A 19,810-nucleotide genomic window follows, 5' to 3' on the forward strand; every position below is an offset into this window, starting at 1 on the left:
AAAATAGAAAATTTATGAATCAGGTAACGGGTCTCAATTGTCGAACAATCGTCATCCGAACCTTAAAACCGTGTGAAAATACTAATATAAGAGTTTCAGAGGACAAGATTTAGGCATGAATATAAATTACATAAAAAAATTTAAAATACAATTCCGTATTTACTGATGATGACAACTGGAGAATGGGGCTAGGAGCAGCCCGTTATGTAGCAACGATAAAAACAGCCGACCACCACCACCACCACCACCACCACCACCACCACCACCACCACAACACAGCTGCTTGCAGGTCGATAGCAGGGGCTCTGCGCACTGTCTCCCACATAATGTCATTTACAGGCAACGGTTATGGAGTACGGCATAATTTCATAATAAGATTGCAGTAAAGTGTAATTATTATAGATGTAATGGCAAAAAATATAAACATGAAACAATGTATAAATTAAACTATTGGTTGTAAATGATGTTATGCAGGAGGCAGTGGGTGGAGCTTCTGCTACCTAACTGCAAGCAGCTGTGTGCTAATCAGCTGTGTTTATTGTCACTTCATAGTGTGTTGCACACTGCTTCTCTACTCAGTACTTTGTCAAGCTTACATAAAACGTGTTAACATAATTCGAAAACAACTTTTGCACTTATCAATAATAATAATAAACTCTTGCCTTTGATCATGTTGAAGAATGTTCTATTGAGTACAAAATAACAATAATAGTTATATACTTCTCTTATGTTTGTGCATGTTAACTGTACAGGAATCATCAAAAGTAATTGCTTTGGTTAAATAAGATTGTGGAAGTTACGTGATCAACCACTTTTTAATACTTATAAAATATAATTTGTATTTTGTAAGGACATAAAATACACAATGGACTGACACTTATCAATGTGTGGTTCTAATTATATGCAAAACAAAGAAACAAACAAAAAACAAAGAGAAGTCAGTGGCTGCCACCTTCTCTCTCTTATATTCATTTTTCTTTGCCTATCAATGCTAGCAATAATCCTAACATTATATCATGTTATTTATGTACTATACCAAAACTACCAAACTAGGGTTTTGGTAGAGTGCAACTCCGCTACAAACACATTTTAATTTGCAACTCCTTGATCCTTATAACTAAATACAATTTGATTATCAGGAGGACTAGCCTCCCTCATTTGTGGGGATGAGTTTGTGTGAGTACTCCCAGACGGCACACCCATCATGCTAACAGTCTATAAGTTTGGGTTCGAGGATTCCATCTCAGTCCTGTGAGCAGCCAGGGAAATAAAGGTCCATTCACACAGAGCCCACCTTACCTTAGTAAAACTTATATGACAAGTGTGCGAGGCTCCTCAAAGGTTGCCTACAAACAACTGTTCCACCTCTAGAGCCACTCATCTCACAGGCACATGGCACACCTTGAGACTGAGGATTTCTTTCATAGGGGTTTTGACCATCCTCACAATCAAGATGACTAAGCCGAGATCCCCAGTCCCTGTGGGACACAACACTCCGCTGTTGTGGCACACAGTGGTTCCCAAACTTTGCCCAGAGTTTATGATTACGTAGGACTAGTGATGCTTACCAGTCCCTAGCTGAGGAAACTCATGTTTGTCAAACCCGTACCTGACAAGTGAATGCTGAGCTGCCTGTGGTGCTTGCCATTTAGCATGACACATGCTTATTAGTGGCTTACTGAATGCCACAGTTGTGGAAGCACTAGCCTCAAGAGGAACCGTGATAATTTCATTGTCATCACAGGATCAAGAGAAAACTGTGACATACTCACACAACTGGGATCTGAATTAAGACAGAGCTTTTTGAACTCAGTCCTTATCAGTATAATGTTCTGAATAATGAAGCACTTTTGTACAACATGGTCGTTTTAAACAAGAGGAGAATACACAATGTGCTGCTTATGAGAAACATCATATTTATTTGAAGAACTGGATTTTGGATTGTATTCTTAACTTCAAACAGTAACTGCAGCACTCGAGGAAAGAAGTTCAATCAGAAGAGGTTGGCAAGTGTACTGAAATAATGATGTGAGCCAGATCACATTGAAACAACTTCAATTTCCTGTTTCTTTTATTGCAAAATATTCCACATGATTTTATAAACTGTGAATCCATTTTTCTTCTTGCAAGAGTAATTTTTACATAGGTTATTCTAAAACAACTGTACTTTCCATGAGGTAACCTTCTGATAGCATTATAACAACAGAACAACTCACTCACAAGCTACCACGGTTTGGTCTTCATAAATTTTTCCTACGTGCACCTGAAACTTCTAGATGCTTGAACTTTTCTAATTACAATACTTTTCTATTACGAATTCAGTTATAAATGGATTCTGCAATGGATGGTTGATCGATGGGATTGAAGGGACTGAACTACGAGGTGATCGGTCTGTTAATCCTTTGTGTGTCAAACTGGAATAGTTCCCCAAGATGAATTACACCAAAGACAAATTCCAATGGATTCGACTATACCTGGGAATCGACAGACCGATGAGATGGAAGCAAACAGAAGTGAGAGAGGGATAGAAGGGTTAGGTGGGGCAGCTGCCCATCCCAGAAAAAAGCTGGAGGTCCACAGCACGCATTATGCGACAGGAGAAACACCCTCTGCATCCGACTTGTGCTTCCACATCATTAGCACAATAAAAGTAGCTACACAGACAATGTAAAATCTCAGGACAGAGAACAATGATGACAAGTCTGTTAACCAGTGACAGATGTAAAAAAATAAGAAGAATTAAAAATATGGGAAGGGTAGCAAGCAGCAAGCTGGAACCATCCACCAAGCAAGGGTAGCCATGGGTACCCCGTGTCAGATTAGGTGACGGGGCACCCTTCCAATCCTTCAGGCAGTTGACAAGACTAATGTGCCCTATGTCACAGACAGGAGTAGAAACCATTTACACCGGTAAAAATTGAAACCAATTCAGTGACTCTGGCATCATTCACTAGCACCAGAGAGAGCCTGTCAGGAAGGTCGGTCGGTTGGCCGGTTCGGGGAAGAGGACCAAACAGTGGGGTCATCGATTCCATCAGATTAGGGAAGGATCGGGAAGGGAGTTGGCCGTTCCCTTTCACAGGGACCACCCTGGCATTTTTTTAAAGTGATTTCCTTAAATCATGGAAAACCTAAATCGTGATGGTCAGGCCTGTCAGCAAGTTTAAGGTTATGCTATAAGGTGGCCAAATTATGGCAGTCCAGTAAGATGTGAGACAGGCACAACATCGAGTAGGGTGGATCCTCACTATGTCGGGTGTGACCATAGGTCAGCCAAGTGTTGCCAATGCGAAGCCAACAGAGGACAGTAGATTGCTGTGATAAGCACAAAGAGAGGCTGCCACATGCTCATGGCCTCCTTTATTGTTAGCACTTTATCTGGTGAAACCAGGGCACACCAATCCGCATTACAAGCCTACAAGAATTGTCAGCATAGAGTCAACCAATTTCCTTGGGATCCCAGCATGACAAATTGTCCGTACAAAAACGACCTGCCGTCCTACATTGTGGAGGTCATAAAGGAGATCCTGGATAGTCACAACCAATAGGTGTCAAGGATAACAAAAAGAATGACTTACCAGTGCATGAACAAAGGTGGCTTAGGGCTCAAGCAATGGCCACCAATTCTGCAGTGAATACACAGCATCCATTTGGCAGAGGGGGTAGTTCACTCCATCTTGGATGTGGGAAGGCAAAATGGTTTGTCTGTTGACCAAGAGATGCCAGTGTATACCACATTCTAGCCCGTAAATGAGTTGAGGACACCCAGAAACAGGCAGAGGAAAATCGTATGGTCTATTGAGTCTTTCAGTCTGAAGGAGTAGTCGAGGCAGATCTGAGGAGTGGGTACACACCATGGGGGTGCTGACAACAGGTGACAGTGGGGGAAGGTGCAGTTCAGAGTAGATAGGGTTGGGTTGTTTGGGGAAGGAGACCAGATAGCGAGGTCATCGGTCTCATCGGATTAGGGAAGGATGGGGAAGGAAGTCGGCCGTGCCCTTACAAAGGAACCATCCTGGCATTTGCCTGGAGCGATTTAGGTAAATCACGGAAAACCTAAATCAGGATGGCCGCATGCAGGATTGATCTGTCATCCTCCCGAATGCGAGTCCAGTGTCTAACCACTGCGCCACCTCGCTCGGTCTCAGAGTAGATACCCTGTATGCAAACTGTGATCCTGCCTTCAGACCGTGGCCTCTGTTGTGGGAGATAGGTCTCCCTACCAGGAAAAAGGAAACACTAGTGCAGATGCTCAGGGGACCAGCGATTGTGTATTGCTCAGTTGAGTGGCAGTTGTCGGTGCCCCCGATCTGTGTGTGTGTGTGTGTGTGTGTGTGTGTGTGTGTGTGTGTGTGTAGTATTGAGGTGTGACCAGCACGTTCGCTTAAGCTGGCGAAGATGGGGAAGCCACGTCAAACGAAGTTCAAAGACCGATCCCAAAAACTGATAAGACTCTACTACATTCAGAAATTGATCGTGGATGTAGAGGTCTAGTTGGGGACGGACAGTACAATGGCGACATGTCCTCGCGATGGAAAACCCAAAGCTGTGGGTGAGAGCCCACGACTGCACTTTCCATATGGCACCCTACTGTCAGTGTTCTGCACTACTCACAGTTGAGGAGCAACAGTAGATGCAAAAGTCATCAGCGTACAGGGAAGGTGATACTGTAGATTCCATAGTTGCAGCTAGACCATTGACAGCCGCTATAAAAATGAGAACTCTCAATACAGAGCCCTGTCAGACACCATTCTCTTGTATATGGTGAATACTGTGGGAAACACCAACTTGAACCTGGAAATTACAGCAAGACAAGAAGTTCTGGATAAAAAATGGGAATTGGTCCTGGAGACCTCACTCATGGAGGGTAATGAGGATGTGGTGATGCAACTTAATTGTCTTAAGCTCTATGCGAGTAAAAAAAAAAAAAAAAAACCACCTGCAATAAGATGGTGATCACTAAATCACTTTTATTTGCTCAAAAAAGTTTCCCAGTTGGATGTGAAACCAATGTCTACAAGTTTCTGAAACAAGATGATGTTGAGCTACCAGGTGTCATTCCTCGAAGAATGTTCTGTAGCAGTTTATACCTGCTACCCATTCTCAGTAAATTATTGAGACCTTGTGGTTTTCTGCTTTCTGCTGTGTCCTCGTTAGTTTCACGAAAGTAGGTGTGGTGGAGGAAACAAAGCACAATTACTTGAAACTACTGAAACTATGTTTATCAATCACCAAACATACATATTCTACCACTTTGTAACACATGCCTCATACCTCCAATGCACATAACTGACAGTGCAGTTTTTACATATTATATTGCTGTCAGGTGGATAACTCAGATACATGCAAGTATATTCTGTATTCACATATCTTTTTGCATTTTTGACACTGCCTGGAAACACAGTAAAAAACACTGTGAACTGAAGCCATAACATTAATGGAAACTTTTAGAACACAGAGTCATGTGGAATTTGCAATCGCAAGGAGGACAACAGTTAAGAGCGAAATAGTTTTACACCAAATTCATCTGGATACAGTTGCTACTACTAGACAGCGTACATTACTTTTTCAGGCTTTCTTCAGACTGATACACCTGTCTGTGAGGTGGGGCACAATCCAAGTTCAGTTTGTGAGTATCGTAAAGAGAAGGTTCTGGGTGGAACTTACACAACCTGCTCCTTTGTGGACACAAAGGCAAATTTTTGCATACAGTTTTCATTGGCTATCTTCAATATTTCTTATTCTGAGGCACTCGTGTCTGCTGACAAACTACAAATGCCACATGTTGTACTCTTACAGTAACGTGTTTCTTCCTGGAGGGCAGCAAGGACTGAGGACACCTGCCCTTCCCTGACAGTTCCTAGGTACAATCTCTATGGGAGCAGTGATGATGAAGTATCATTATTTTCATTGAACTTGACATTTGCAGTGTCAGACAGAGATATCTTTCAGTCGACAGGAAGTGACGGCAGGAAAATGTCTGCTGTGTTCTGATGATATCTTAAGTTCTTTATTGCAAAATTAAATAAGAAAGATAGTCATTGTAAACAAACTTTGTTGTGTGCAATGGGGGAAAGCCAATACCTGCCTGTCAGCTGAAAGATATAGATCTGTCACTGAATTATATCAAAGCTGTCGATAGCAATTCTCTGTATTGGAACTTAATAAACTCTGATTCAACATGAAACTACTCAAGGAAAAGAACTGAGAAGACTATTTCCAAAGAAGTATACTCATTTTAGACAGCTAAAAATTTATTTACTGGACTGTGAAGAGAAAATAAACAGAAATTTTTATAAAAAGAGTGATCTGAACTTTTTCAGATAGAGTTATCCAAAATGACCATGTTATAAGAAATTAGTCTTTTTCAGATGTCTTCTTTCTTCTACATCAAACAGCTCAAATGTCCAAGAACAGAATGAACGCAAAGAACCTACAACAATTTATTTCAGATATATTAATCTCAGTGTTGACATACCCTGCACAACTTATAGCAGTGAAGTAGTACATCACGCACAGGATCACTGAAGCTCCAAGAACCAATATTAATTCAATATAAATATGTAAGGAGAGAATGAATGTTGGTTCAGTTGATGAAAACATGATAAACTTCATTTTTTAAACTTCCAGCCAGATTAAAATTGTCTGCCTGATAGCTTCTCAAATCCTTGTCCCAGTCTTGCCCTCAAAGCTTTAGTCTCACCAGTACATCACCACCTAATTTCCAGATTTCACAATAGCTCTCTTGCACTACTTGCGGAAATGGAAACATTCCTTCTATCCTGTGGCTAAGACACTTCTCTGCGACATTTTTTCTTCCCGGGCTGTTAGTCCTACAATGAATGCAGGGCAGTTTTGTGGACTTGCAAAGTAGGGAAGAAGCCCTGTTGGAAGCAAAGTTTTGGAGACAGGTTGGGAGAGGTCTTGTTCACAGTGAAGTTGTAGGGATAGGTTATGAATCATGCCCAGTAGCTCAGTCGGTAAGGGAAATGTCCACAAAAGCGAGGTTCTGGGTTCAGTTCCTGCTCTGGTGCACAATTTTAATCTGCCAGGAAGCTCCAAAACAACACAGACTCTCTAGAACATCTTTTTGGTGTTCAGACTGTGTCAAACTGGAGTTATAACTTGAGATTTTCCAAAAAGTCACACAGTCTTCCTTGTCAGCTTCTCAATCACGGCCTGTCGAAGGAGTAGTAGGTGTACCACCACATTAGCGATTTCCTGCATTTGTGCACACGACCCCTGTTCTATGGGTGACATCACCTGGCCAATGAGGAGTTGAGCACAAATGCAATAAAGGAAGCGGATATTACTCCTAGCAGAGAGTCCTCTCCTGACGAAGAAGACAGTGCTAATATTTGAAAGCTCAAATTTTAACGCCAATCTGATGTGGTCTGAACAGTGAGGTGATTTGATACAGAAATGCCACCACAATAGACCTCAATGTTGCAGCACAGACTCAGCTTCACAAGGCTCATTCTGAACTCATCACTGTCTGCAAGTGACACCAAATCGTAGCTTCTTACCTGACAATGTATTTCTCATGAAGCCACAAATGAGCGTCCTGGGCCAGAATCCTCCAGCGAGTGCACACATTCTGTAAAACTTTAATGTTTTCACTGAAGCTCACATATGAGAAAATCTCCAGCATCAGTTCATCTGGCAGGTCATCTACTGTGGTCCCTCTGCAATCCAGTTTCGAAGCACTACTGGCCGCTCTTAAACGACTGTCTCCTTCCGAATGTCTTCTGTCATTCAGTTCGAGGTCTGAAACCAGTGGCACACCTGATATGTTATCCCCATCTGCAGTAGATGTAGGAGAGACACTGCTGTTAAACACTGTATCGGCATCCTCTGATATTTTCAAAGGTGTAGTAGGAGACCTTGTGGCCATGACCTGTAATAACCAAAATAGATTTCACAAACATGTTGAATAGCTTCATATTTTAGAAAAGTAAATACAGGGTTTATTTTAGAAAAGTAAATACAAACTCTGTGCAACACAATTGAAAATGAGGTGGTATTTAATCCATTCAAAATAAATATTCAGTGGTACAGATTACACTGATAGGAGACACCATTTTCCTTCCTGCCATACAGTGGGGACGTAACGGTGAAAGCATAATTTACTTCCAAAGTTGATTTATTTACCAAGCATATAAGGTTGACTAAAATTTGCTGTGAGGCTATGACCCCAAGCATTCAGTTCATTCATTATGTTCTGCAGATCTCATCAAAAAGGAGAACATCACAGATGTGGGATGAGCCAGGGTACATATTAACAAAAGACAAGGAAAGTGTACAAAATTAATTTGTGTACTGTATTAACAGCAAAGTATCACTATGCTGATTACTGCTATTGATGCTGATGCCACCTAAACTCAATTAAGTAAATTAGCAAGAAAGCTCTACTTTGAAAGCGGCTGCTGCCTCCTTACTTATACATAATGGCTCCCTTTTATCTCCTACTGAGAGCTTATCAATTATCTTATTATACCAGGAATTCTGAAAAATATAGTTATCTGAATCTGTAAATAATCAGTCATGTTTAAGCACTTCTTGTCATGCACCTTTACAATCACTGCTGTTTGCCCTGTAGCTAATGGAACATTTCTAGCCTAGATTATAAAAAGTGTAATTAATGAGGTATGCTTTTAATTTTATTTTGAATTGGTTGCTATTCCCAATTTATTCCTTTATGTTACATGTGTGCTTGATGGTTGTCTTACTACCAGTGCACATGGCTTCTCACAAATCCTGTTCCAGAAAGCAATGTCTACATGAAAATTATTTTTGTCTTGTATTCTGATTGTGTACATCACATTTCTGTATTCAATGTCAGAAACAACCATTAAAGAGTGAATGCACGGGGAAGTGAGTGCAACAATTCAAACATCCGTCAACAGGCTTCTGCAAGATGTGAGGTTATCTACTCCACACTATAATCTTACTGCTAGCATCCCTGAATAAACACTAGATTTATTTCAGGTGCACCATCCAATAAGATAAGTGGAAAAAATAAGTAAAATACGCCAGCACTCTTGCCCTTATTTCATTTATGCATTTCTTTACTTACATATTTATCACACCAAACAACTTTGGGGCCTTAATGCCCTCACTACTATCTGACCAGTCATCCACGGCATTACAACATGTGTTAGCAAAACAATATGTGTAGCACAAGCAGTAAATAATAACAGTAATAATAATAATCAATATATATGGAATTCCAGAAATTTCAGTCATGTTAACATTGTGTTGATGTTTCCTGATTACGTTCTTGTAAGATGCCAATAATGACATCTAACAGAAATGGCAGCACTGAAGGAAATCAATGACAGAGCAAGAACGAGAAACAATAGGGAATGCTTGCCAATAATGACATCTAGCAGAAATGGCAGCACTGAAGGAAATCAATGACAGAGCAAGAACGAGAAACAATAGGGAATGCTTGACAGACAACAGTGAGACAAAAACACCAATGTGCACTTTGCTGAATTGTTCCAGTGCCACAAGTGGCCATGCCTTAATAGTGCTGGATGCAGGGTTGAGGATGGCGCTTGTGCCGGGTGACTCGGGCCATGTTGTACTGGTACCAATTGGGACTACTGACAGTTGGCTCTTCACAACGTCGGGGCTGCAGCTCACAGGACTGCAAGGGGAGGACGGGTGAGCAAATTAGGAGAGCACAGTAGGTGGAACTCAGGTCACGCATGTCACTGTTTGGAGGAATGGGTATTTAAAAAAAAAAATACGCAAAAGGTGCCTCTGCTTGAAAAATTTGACAATTAACATAAAAACTTCTACAGTCAGCTCACAAAAGATAGACTCCATCATAGCACAAAGCTTGTTTGTTAAAAATCAGAATCAGACAGGGGACACAAGGTTACACAATATTGGAATTCACACAGCTCAAACAATCTTTCTTCAGAATATTCAGACAATAAATAATAAAATACAGCAATATTAGATTGAACTTAAGTCCTTAAAATATACAGTAATTTGCAACATAAACACAAGCACAGAGATCCAGAAATCCAACAAGTAACATTATCCTGATATGAAAGGATAAGCTCTTATTACTGGACTTCCTTAAAACGGAGAGGATCATGCACATACCCCAGAAAGGCTTCACAGTTCAAACCCAGACATGACGTTACCACAGGTAGTGATGAGACATTTTGAAATTTCAAGTATTGAACTACCAAACGATGGAAAAAAAAGGAATGACCATTCTTTGTGTGTACCAATAACCTAAAATAGTAATCAATCACATTGTTGCAAGTTACAAGCGGAGACTGGGAACACAGTGTTGTACATGCGAAAGATTTTAGATGCTAATCATTTCAGCTAATTAATAAAAATAAAAGCTGTCTCGCAAAAGCTCATCAGACTACACATGTTCAAAAGACCTTTTTGGAGGGCTTTCATTTTTCAAGAGCATTTTTAGACCAAAGCGGGGCTGAAGTTTATACACATAACAATGCAGATGTAAAATTCTCTAAGTTCTGTAATATTTAAATTAAATTTCGAAAGTATCCACATTGGCTGCAATGGCCAGTAAATACAAAGTAAATAACTGCAGGTATAGAGAAGTCCTCTCTTACCAGAAATATATCTGTTCCACAAAGGAAATCCCACCATATTGCAAGAAGACAAGAGAAAGATTTCCTACAAACTATCACAAACACAGTGCAATACTTTACTCTTCCCAATGTAGATGTTCATGCACAATTACACCAAGAACTTTTACTATTTTGGATAAGGTAACTGGATATCAAAGATTATTGGAGGTATCACTTCACAAAAAGGTTCAGTGACAAACTTTTGTTGTCATATGAGGATTGTCTGCAACTTCTCAGCATTTAGTTTACAACCAAAGTTTTGTACCCATTGTGAAAATGAACAAAAGTCTTCCATCATAACTGATATACCAGCAGCAATGTTGATATGACTGGCACAAAGATATTACTAGATGTTGTTGATATAGAAGTAGTAGTTACAAAAACGTTGCACAGATGCAAAATCATTGATGTACAGTAAGGAAAGTAATGTGATACTAACAGAACCCAAGAGAACTCAGCAAATATGTTCCCATGACATCATCTCTGATCCACTAAGGATTTACTGATATTTGTCAAACCACAGTACTTCTCTCTTTCATAAATTCAGCTGCTTCATTTTCATAACACACAGAACAAAGGCTCTGCTGAGGTCAAGCAACAGTCTGGCTGTCATGGCATACTGAGGTTCCTGATGCCCTGGGGAAATTTTATTTCATGAAGCTTTAATGAAAATGTACCTGTGTGTCATATTTACTTAACCTTCGAGTGGGCGGGCCTATGTACAAAGTGCGCCAACTGCAAATAAAAGTGTTTTGCACCATTCCAATGTTGTTTTTGCAATGGCGAGCCCATGCCTATTCCTTCATTACTGGTTGCTCAGCTAACAAAGTGATAAATTGTATTGTCATATGTCCAAGTAAGCAGCAGCAATATATAATAAAGAGTGAGCTAGGTGGGAAAAAAATTTACGTTCCGTATGAGAAAAAGACCCAAATTATGAGCTAGCAGCAAAATCTTACAATGAAGCAGTTGTCTATGAGAGAATTAGTAACCGAATAAGTGATTGGCTGGGATATGATGCAACTGTGCTGTTTAATGCTTCAAATGGGTTATTACTGTGGGGTAATACTTGTCCATGTAATCAATGACTCAATGAAAGCAGTGTCTTAGCTAATATTACGTAAGTTTATTTTATCACTGTTTAATTAAACTAAGATTTAAGTCTTGAGTTTGCCCATACATGTTTACCATGGTAACATAACAAAATCTACTCTTTACATGTATACAAAGTACACCTCGCACTCGCTCAAGGGTTCATGTGGCACACAGACAAAATTTTCCCTGGGTTATGTTTAACACATGTGGCAATCAAGTTGTTAAAATGATTGCTTTACACCTGTCCAAAAGTATGTTTGATTTTGTCGGTCACACTGATTAATGTAGTTGATTTACTATGCTCATTTCCAAAGCCTGCTTGATATTTATCACGGTTGTTTTAAGGTAATCTGTCAGCTGGTCATGAAGAATGTACTCTGAGGCTCAAATACTACATGCAATATGCTACTCTGTCTATAGGTGCCTTGTATTTTTGGATTATGATTCCTGGGCATTGGCTGAACTAAATTTTACTTCCACTCGGCAGTATATGTACCACAAACATGAGACAGACTGAAGGTGTTTGTAAGAACTGGAATAATATATCAACACTGTTCCTAATCATACCTATACACACTCCCTTATTATGTCGCAATAATATGTGGAAAGTTCAATACAGAGATGCAATAAGCTATCTTAATCATCTATAATGACGGGAAGTCACAGCTGTTCTATACAAATATTGCTTTACAAAAAATTGACTACTGTTTACAAGAATACTGCTGTAAGTACTTAGCTTCCCCCTCCCTCCCCCCCACCCCCCAAGCTCAAACTATTACTTGTGAAGACGAGAGTTGACACTTTTACAGTCAAAGATCCATTAAAGCAAACTCCCACATAACTGTCATTTCTACAACAGTTTTTTAATCCTGAAAATGACAAAATTTATCAGCAGCCATGACTTTTAGAGATGTTTAACACTTTCGCTGCAGCTGACGCTTATAAGCATCACAACAAGCCACGAGCCAGTGCGGCTGACGCTCATAAGCGTCCGTGCTCACTGTCAGATTACTCAGTCTAGTTGCAGCATCTAAGCTAGCATCAAAGCGTGTAAACTTTTGTTTTGTGTGGTCAGTTATTGAACGTATATTGTTTGTAATGGCAGTTAATGGGCCTTCCAATGTGAAAAGGAGCAGGAAAAGTGTTTCACTTACTAATTTCTACGCATCCGGGCATCCACTGGGCATCTATGACAAATGTAGACGGCTAATTCTCTCACACCAGGAGCAAACATGCTACTAAATTGATGACCTCATATCAGAGTCAATCTTAAAAATGTGCATTTAAAGTAAATACGATTTCAAATGAATCCAGTTCCTTTTTTCCTTTCTTTTTCCTTCTTAAGAATATGCGTTTTGGAATCGAAATTGTATTTTTTGTTACATTATCAACAAATCACGAACATCTGAATGATGCCTGTGACCCCTACAGGTATCAGATAGAAAACAGACTTTAAAACATGACCACAACACAGTCAAAGCTTATTTGAAGTAATGCTCCTAAGGTGTCATCATTAGGTCAGTATAGAACATGATCCTACAGATCTTACAAGGTCTTGACATCAGCCTGTAGCTCAGGTGTGCTTAAGAGCGTCGGCTCCGAGTGGTACCAGCTGTTTCAGTGTGTTACCGGCCCGCACTCGAGCGTTGCCAGCCCGCACTCGCACTTGCCGGGCCGCACTGGAGAGTTGCACGCCTGTACCGATGCCACAGCGAAAGTGTAAAGTACCAATGCAGCCCCAAGCTGCTGACTTCAAATGGTTCAAATGGCTCTAAGCACCATGGGACTTAACATCCTAGAGCATCAGTCTCCTGGACTTAGAACTACTTAAACCTAAAAAACCTAAGGACATCACACACATCCATTCCTAAGGCAGGATTCGAGCCTGCAACCGTAACAGTACCGCGTTTCCAGACTGAAGCACCTAGAACCGCTCGACCACAGCTGCAGGCAGCTGCTGACTGATAACTACGACTGCTTATGGGTAATTCTACAAAGTCAGAATCAGACTTTCAATACTCTGCTCCAAATATCGTCAGTGTCAGCAAATTAAAACTATTTTGTGCTCGTAATCACTTTAGGGGGTGTATTGTTGCAATACATACAGTGTCTGCACAAGTAAATCCAATGCATCTGTATTTGGGGTTGTTAGTGGGCGCTCTGTTTGCTGTCACAGAGGAATACTAACTAAAGTTGGTGGCAAATGATTTGAAAGTGTCATGATTTCTGTCACACCAACTTTTTGAACGCTGAAGTTCATTAGGAGTGCTAGTTTTGATGGTTTATTACTTAATACGAGGTTTGTCCGGAAAATACGTACAAAAGTTGAATAATAACTTTATTTTACAATTATTCGGGTATTACAATATGGTTTCCTTCAAAGTACTCGCCCTGAGATGCGATACACTTCTGTCAACGCCGTTTCCACTGTTAATAACATTGCTGAAAGTCTTCAGTTGTGACGTTGTTCAGTTGCCGTGTCGTTTCCGCCTTGATGGCTTCCACATCTCGCAAGTGCCGTCCCCAAAGCACCATTTTGCATTTCGGGAACATGAAGAAGTCACACGGGGCTAAATCGGGTGAATAAGGCGGGTGGTCTGTCACGGTGATTGAGCTTCGGGGCAAAAACTCGCGCACAACGAGCGACGTGTGAGCGGACGCATTGTCGTCAAGAAGGATCCACCTGCCCCCTTTTGCCAACTCCGGTCGAACTCGGGCCACACGAGCTCTGAGACGTGTCAGAACTTCAACATAAAAATTCCCGTTCACACTCTGTCCGGGAGGGACAAATTCCTAGCGAACAATGCGCCTAGAATGAAAGAAAACAATCAACATTGTCTTCACATTGGACCTTGATTTTTGCGACTTTTTTGTTCTCGGTTCTCCTGCTAGTTTCCATTCCTTGCTTTGAGATTTGAGCTCCACATTGAATTCGTAAAACCAGGACTCGTCTCCAGTGATGACTCGGTTGAGAAAGTCCCCTCGTTCCTCTGCTTCCAACCAATCCTCACAGCACTCAACCCTCTTTGCTTTCTGTTCTGGCATCAAGAGCTTCAGTACAATTTTCACACACAATTTCTTCAATTCAAGTTTTTGTGTCAGGATTTCGTGAATGATTGTTTTGGGGATTGACAGCTCGTCAGCAATCATTCTGACTGTCAATCTACGGTCTTTAAGAACACAAGCCCGAATTCATTCAACATTTGCATCGGAACTCTATGTCAACGGGCGTCCTGGGCCATGGTCATCTTTCACTTCTTCTCGGCCATCCCGGAACCTTTTTAACCACTTGTTCATGGTTGGTTCCTTCAGAGAATTGTCTACGTAAACCTGTTTCAAACAATCAAAAATCTCACGGCCATTCTTGCCCAGCTTTGCAAGAAGATGTTGACGCGCTGTTACTCAATCAGAGAGAGCTCCATGCCGATGGCAGGGAAAAGGGTAACTGTCAACAAGCTGCTGCACACTCCCACCTTCACGCAGAGTGCTCTGACTCGAACTGAGCATTGATGGGATTGATTACTGCAGTAGTCCCACCTGGCAGTGACTGCAACTTGTAACATAAAGACATTATTCAACTTTTATACGTATTTTCTGGACAAACCTCGTATTATTCAACACTGCTGCAGTCACATTTTTTAGTGTTTTAATTTTTTAGCTTTATGTCTATGTTCTGCTTTTCCTTTTTAACAACGGTCTGGATGAGTTTAGAATACTGATGGTAATGGAGTTTCAACTACAGAGTACAGCTTTTCTTCACAACCACGTAAAGGTCTCTTCTTGAACTACATTCTTTAACCACATGAATTATCCATTTCTTATTCTCGTTTATGTAACTTCTCTCAAACAACTATGATTGCATCACTGTTCATGATTCTGGGCCATCAGACTTTTATTCTGTGATCTATATTTAACTATTACACATATTTTACTGTGTACATTTGCCCATTAGAATCAGATGAACTGTGGATGTGATGAGTCTAAAAACATATCCCACATGGCTGTTTTTCTGTGATTTACCTAAATCACTCAACCCAATGTGGGTATGTTTCCTTCTCCATTACTGAAACATTCCAAGTATGTGCTCCATTTCTAATTACCCCAATGTAGACTGGACATTAAATACTCACCCACCCTCCTTCTATGGCTGTTGCATTAACTCCTTCCATTCCTGCTGGGAATTTTACATGGCAAATAATCCAGACCTAGTATTAATGCTTGATCACAGCTATCTGACAGGAAGTCATTTAATTTTCAATGAACAATGATGCTCCAACTATATTTGCATAACCTTATAAAAGCAGTCAGTAGCTGCTTTATGGACCTTCAGATAAGTACTGTCGGTGGCATGTGATCTGTCAGTAGCAATCTCGTGTGCTTCCTGATCCAGTATTGGTGCATGGCATTAAGAATGTTCAAATAATATTTCACAATCCAAACATAATATTTCACAATCTTAAGTGGAACATACCCCAATTTATGTATATATAGACAATATTTACCTCTTTTTCTGCCCCCCCCTTTTTTTTTACTAATATACCATATAACTATATTAACTTTATCCACAAGGATGAATCTATTCAGTATTTATGTGACTCTGATATGCACTAAAGATTTATTATTATTATTATTATTATTTCCCACAACAAACTACATGGAGACCACATTTCTGAACTTGTCAGGTCATTTCATGAGAATCTTCGTAACATATTATATTTTAAAACAACTGTGATATGAAAAGACAGGTTTGCAAAGTAAATTGCTTTGGAGGGAGAAACATTTCAACTTAGCATCTTTGTCACACTCTGGATTATTTAACTGCGGCACGAATGAAACAAAAATAAGTGATAAGCGATTTTATTAAATGATATTAATACACAACAATGAATCACATAAAAAATTTTCACTGTTCAGTGCAACGCTGAGCCACTTATCTAGTGAGTAGCATGGGCAAGCAGTAAATTTTATCTTTACCTGGCCTTAAACTCTGCAGTAGGGAGAGATGTCACTGATGACTGAAATTTGCTGGCAAACCTCAGTCCATGAAGTTACAGTGATCGTTTTTAATCCATTCAACTTCTGAAAGGCACGTTCCCAAAAGCCAACAACTCGTCGGAAGTGACACCTGTCACCCAAGTGCTTGGGTTAGGGTTTAACATGCCCAAGTTGGGGAAATGCGGCCAAGTTCCTTAAGCATAATACCCCATTTTCATCGAAACATTTTTAAATAACAGAATCGTCCAATATTGAAATTAACACTACATTCCACTTCGCAACTTTGTCATTCTTAGTACATTCCACTTCGCAACTTTGTCATTCTTAGTTAGCTATAACAACGCTAACCTGACTACCAAAACGTTTCGATTATTCTTAAAACTAATTTGGTTTCGGATTCTCAACTAACTACATTCAACCAGCGTACACTTGCCGTCTGTTATCTTATGATGCAGTACAGCTGCAAACTATCTAGAAATACTTTGTGCCACCTTGCAAAAGGTTTCACTATGTCGCAAAATGAAGTTCGTGCTATCACATACGTCATATTTTCGCAGAAATGATTCACCCTTGGCTCCACTTGTTTTGTACCCCCCCTCCCTCTGTCTTGAGAAAAAGTTGAATATCAAACACAGTTGCCGACCAAAGCACTAATCAGTGTTGCCACCTCTGTTACACGTCTTTCGGCAAAGTTGATTAAGCCGAAAAGCGCATGACTTTTGACAGTTCGTGGGATGGAGGTAATAAAAAAGGGAGGTGGCGCTTTAGACTTACGCTGTCATGCTGATTACATGGGGCTCCCAAAACCGGATAACGTAAACCGATTTCCCAATTCCGCCTATGGGTGGTCGTCTTGTTTTGCAAGAGCCGGAGTGGGTGGGGCCTGCCGGCGTCTTAAACAGACCGAAACATTAGCATACTACCGTTTGCGATTGTTTCTTGTCCGTTATGTTTGTCGTGTGCACACAACAGCTGATTTAAATACTAAAAATTACTGTCCGTACATGAATAACATAGTGTAAGGAAGGCAATTTCGAACGTTTTTTCTGTTCTTGAACGTGTATTTGATCCAGTAATACGACACATGTGGCTTCGTTGATGTAACTTGATTAACCAAGAATTCTGTAATGTGAAAATGGTGGCTTTGTAATGCGTATTATTTCACTTTTACTATGTTTGTATCAATAGCAAATGACGCTCGAACTCCTCAAACGGACTGATAACCTTGCAGTTTAGTATCTTTAATCTACAAACCAACCAACTCTGGAAGCAATGCTTGTTTGTGTACTACTACTGCATCTTGTTCGTCACATTTTCAGCTTTCAACTCAGGCACACATTTTTAATGTTCACATTTGCAAAAAAAGAAACATAACTACGTGTTCTTTGTTAGCCCATAAACTTGTGCAGTGAGGAAAGAATCAGGGCTTGCAATCTATCTTCTGCGTGGCAACTAGATGAAGAATTTACGAACTTGCAGCATGCAACAGGTGAAGAATAGGTCCGCAACTTGCCTTGTAATCGAAATAAATAATTGTTGCTCAGTCATGAGTTGCATTAGAAGAACCTATTTTATATATCTTGATCGTGACTAGTTTTGTGTACATCATTTCAAAGTGAATGATTACTGAAATGTCAAAGAAACAATTGCATAGATATGCACCTTCCTGCATAATATTGTTTTTGTTTTATTAGATTGTCAGTGCATTAGACTCACTGTAGTTTATATGTCTTCTCACTTTGAAATCTTACATATGGTGCATAATTCAGTGTGTGGCCAAGTATAGCATTTTACATGGTAAAAAAGGACATTTTTTAAACATCTTCCAGAATTGTGGAATGCTATTTATGCAAGTAAGGGAATGATCTAAATAGCTTAAGACCCCGTCAAATGGATATTTTGGGATATTTTGCTTTAACATGTTTCTAAGTAGGCTTAAGTTTTTTTAGTAGTGATAGTCTAACCTGTGTAAGATGTAGGCCTACCTTTCCAACAGTAGCGTATTTGCCTTCCCCCCCCCCCCCCCCTCCCCCGCCCCAGTAACTCTCACTAGTAACATTGTGAGTTTTTCAAGAATACCCAAATCTAGTTCAATTGGAATGTATGCCTACTTTGATTGTCTGCTTGATTTTACTTTTGAGTTTCATTCTGAGTTTTTCAAAGTATATAAGGCTAAACAATGCTATGTGATATACCAATAGTTAGTGAGTTTCATGTTCAAAGTATCAGTTGCATGATAAACCGTAATGATGTGTACTGAGTCTTGTATATTGACGTCACCCTTTTGTAAATATGCCTCCATGCTCATCATTTATTTTTTTTTTTTTTTCATAACTAAAGACAGGCATACATTAGTCAGTAATTCCTGCCCTTCACCATTTACCCATTACAGTAATAGATAATCTGCAGAATAGGAGGAGTTGTCAAAGAGAAACATTTTCTGTTTATTTTCACTTTTTGTTGTGCTGTCTGTCAGTTTTCCAGTTTTAATCTGCAGTTCATAACCAATAATTTGTCGTCCAAATCCACATCTACCCCTAGAAATATCTCGCAATTCAAAATTTGGTTCTTATGTCTTTGTCTTACCACTATATAATCAATCTGAAGCCTTCCAGTGTCTCCAGGCCTCTTGTATGCATACAACCTTCTTTTATGATTCTTAAAGAAATTTAGCAATGATTTAATTATGCACTGTGCAAAACTCTCCCAGATGGCTTCCTCTTTCATTACTTTCCCCCAGTCCATATTCACCTACTGGTTTTCCTTCTGTTCCTTTGCCTACTAGGCTTATCTAATTTCAGTCTCTCATCACTATCAAATTTTCGTCTCACCTAACTATCAGAATAATTTCTTTTAATTTGCCATACACTTCTTCAATCTTTTCGTCATCTGCGAAACTAGTTGGCATATAAAGTGGTACAACTGTGATGGGTGTTGGCTTCATGTGGATCTTGGCTGCATTATTGCATTCACTATGTTCTTCATAGTAGCTTACCCGCATTCCTGTTTTGTTACTCATTGTTAATTGCATTGCCCCTATTTAATTTTGTACTTATAAACGTGTATTCACATGACCGCAAGTCCTATTCCTCCCG

General features: G+C 39.9%; 1 protein-coding gene across 5 annotated transcripts in view; it reads right to left on the minus strand.

Annotated features, from left to right (window-relative positions):
- The window catches only part of LOC126425124 (F-box/LRR-repeat protein 17-like), a 74,725-nt gene extending 57,419 nt beyond the window's left edge, over positions 1 to 17,306 (minus strand). For 3 of the 5 annotated variants that reach the window (XM_050088067.1, XM_050088066.1, XM_050088063.1), the window contains exons 1-2: positions 16,695 to 17,306; positions 7,527 to 7,897 (exon numbers count right to left, since the gene is read on the minus strand). In XM_050088067.1, coding sequence (XP_049944024.1) covers positions 7,527 to 7,894 — 368 coding nt within the window. In that variant the 5' untranslated portion in view covers positions 7,895 to 7,897; positions 16,695 to 17,306. The remainder of the gene's footprint in view (positions 1 to 7,526; positions 7,898 to 16,694) is intronic. The other 2 variants (XM_050088065.1, XM_050088064.1) reach the window with 2 other exon arrangements.
- Between the last annotated feature and the right edge of the window lie 2,504 nt (positions 17,307 to 19,810).

The sequence above is a fragment of the Schistocerca serialis genome, chromosome 10 (assembly GCF_023864345.2).
Source record: "Schistocerca serialis cubense isolate TAMUIC-IGC-003099 chromosome 10, iqSchSeri2.2, whole genome shotgun sequence".
In the NCBI taxonomy this organism is placed as follows: Eukaryota; Metazoa; Arthropoda; class Insecta; order Orthoptera; family Acrididae; genus Schistocerca; species Schistocerca serialis.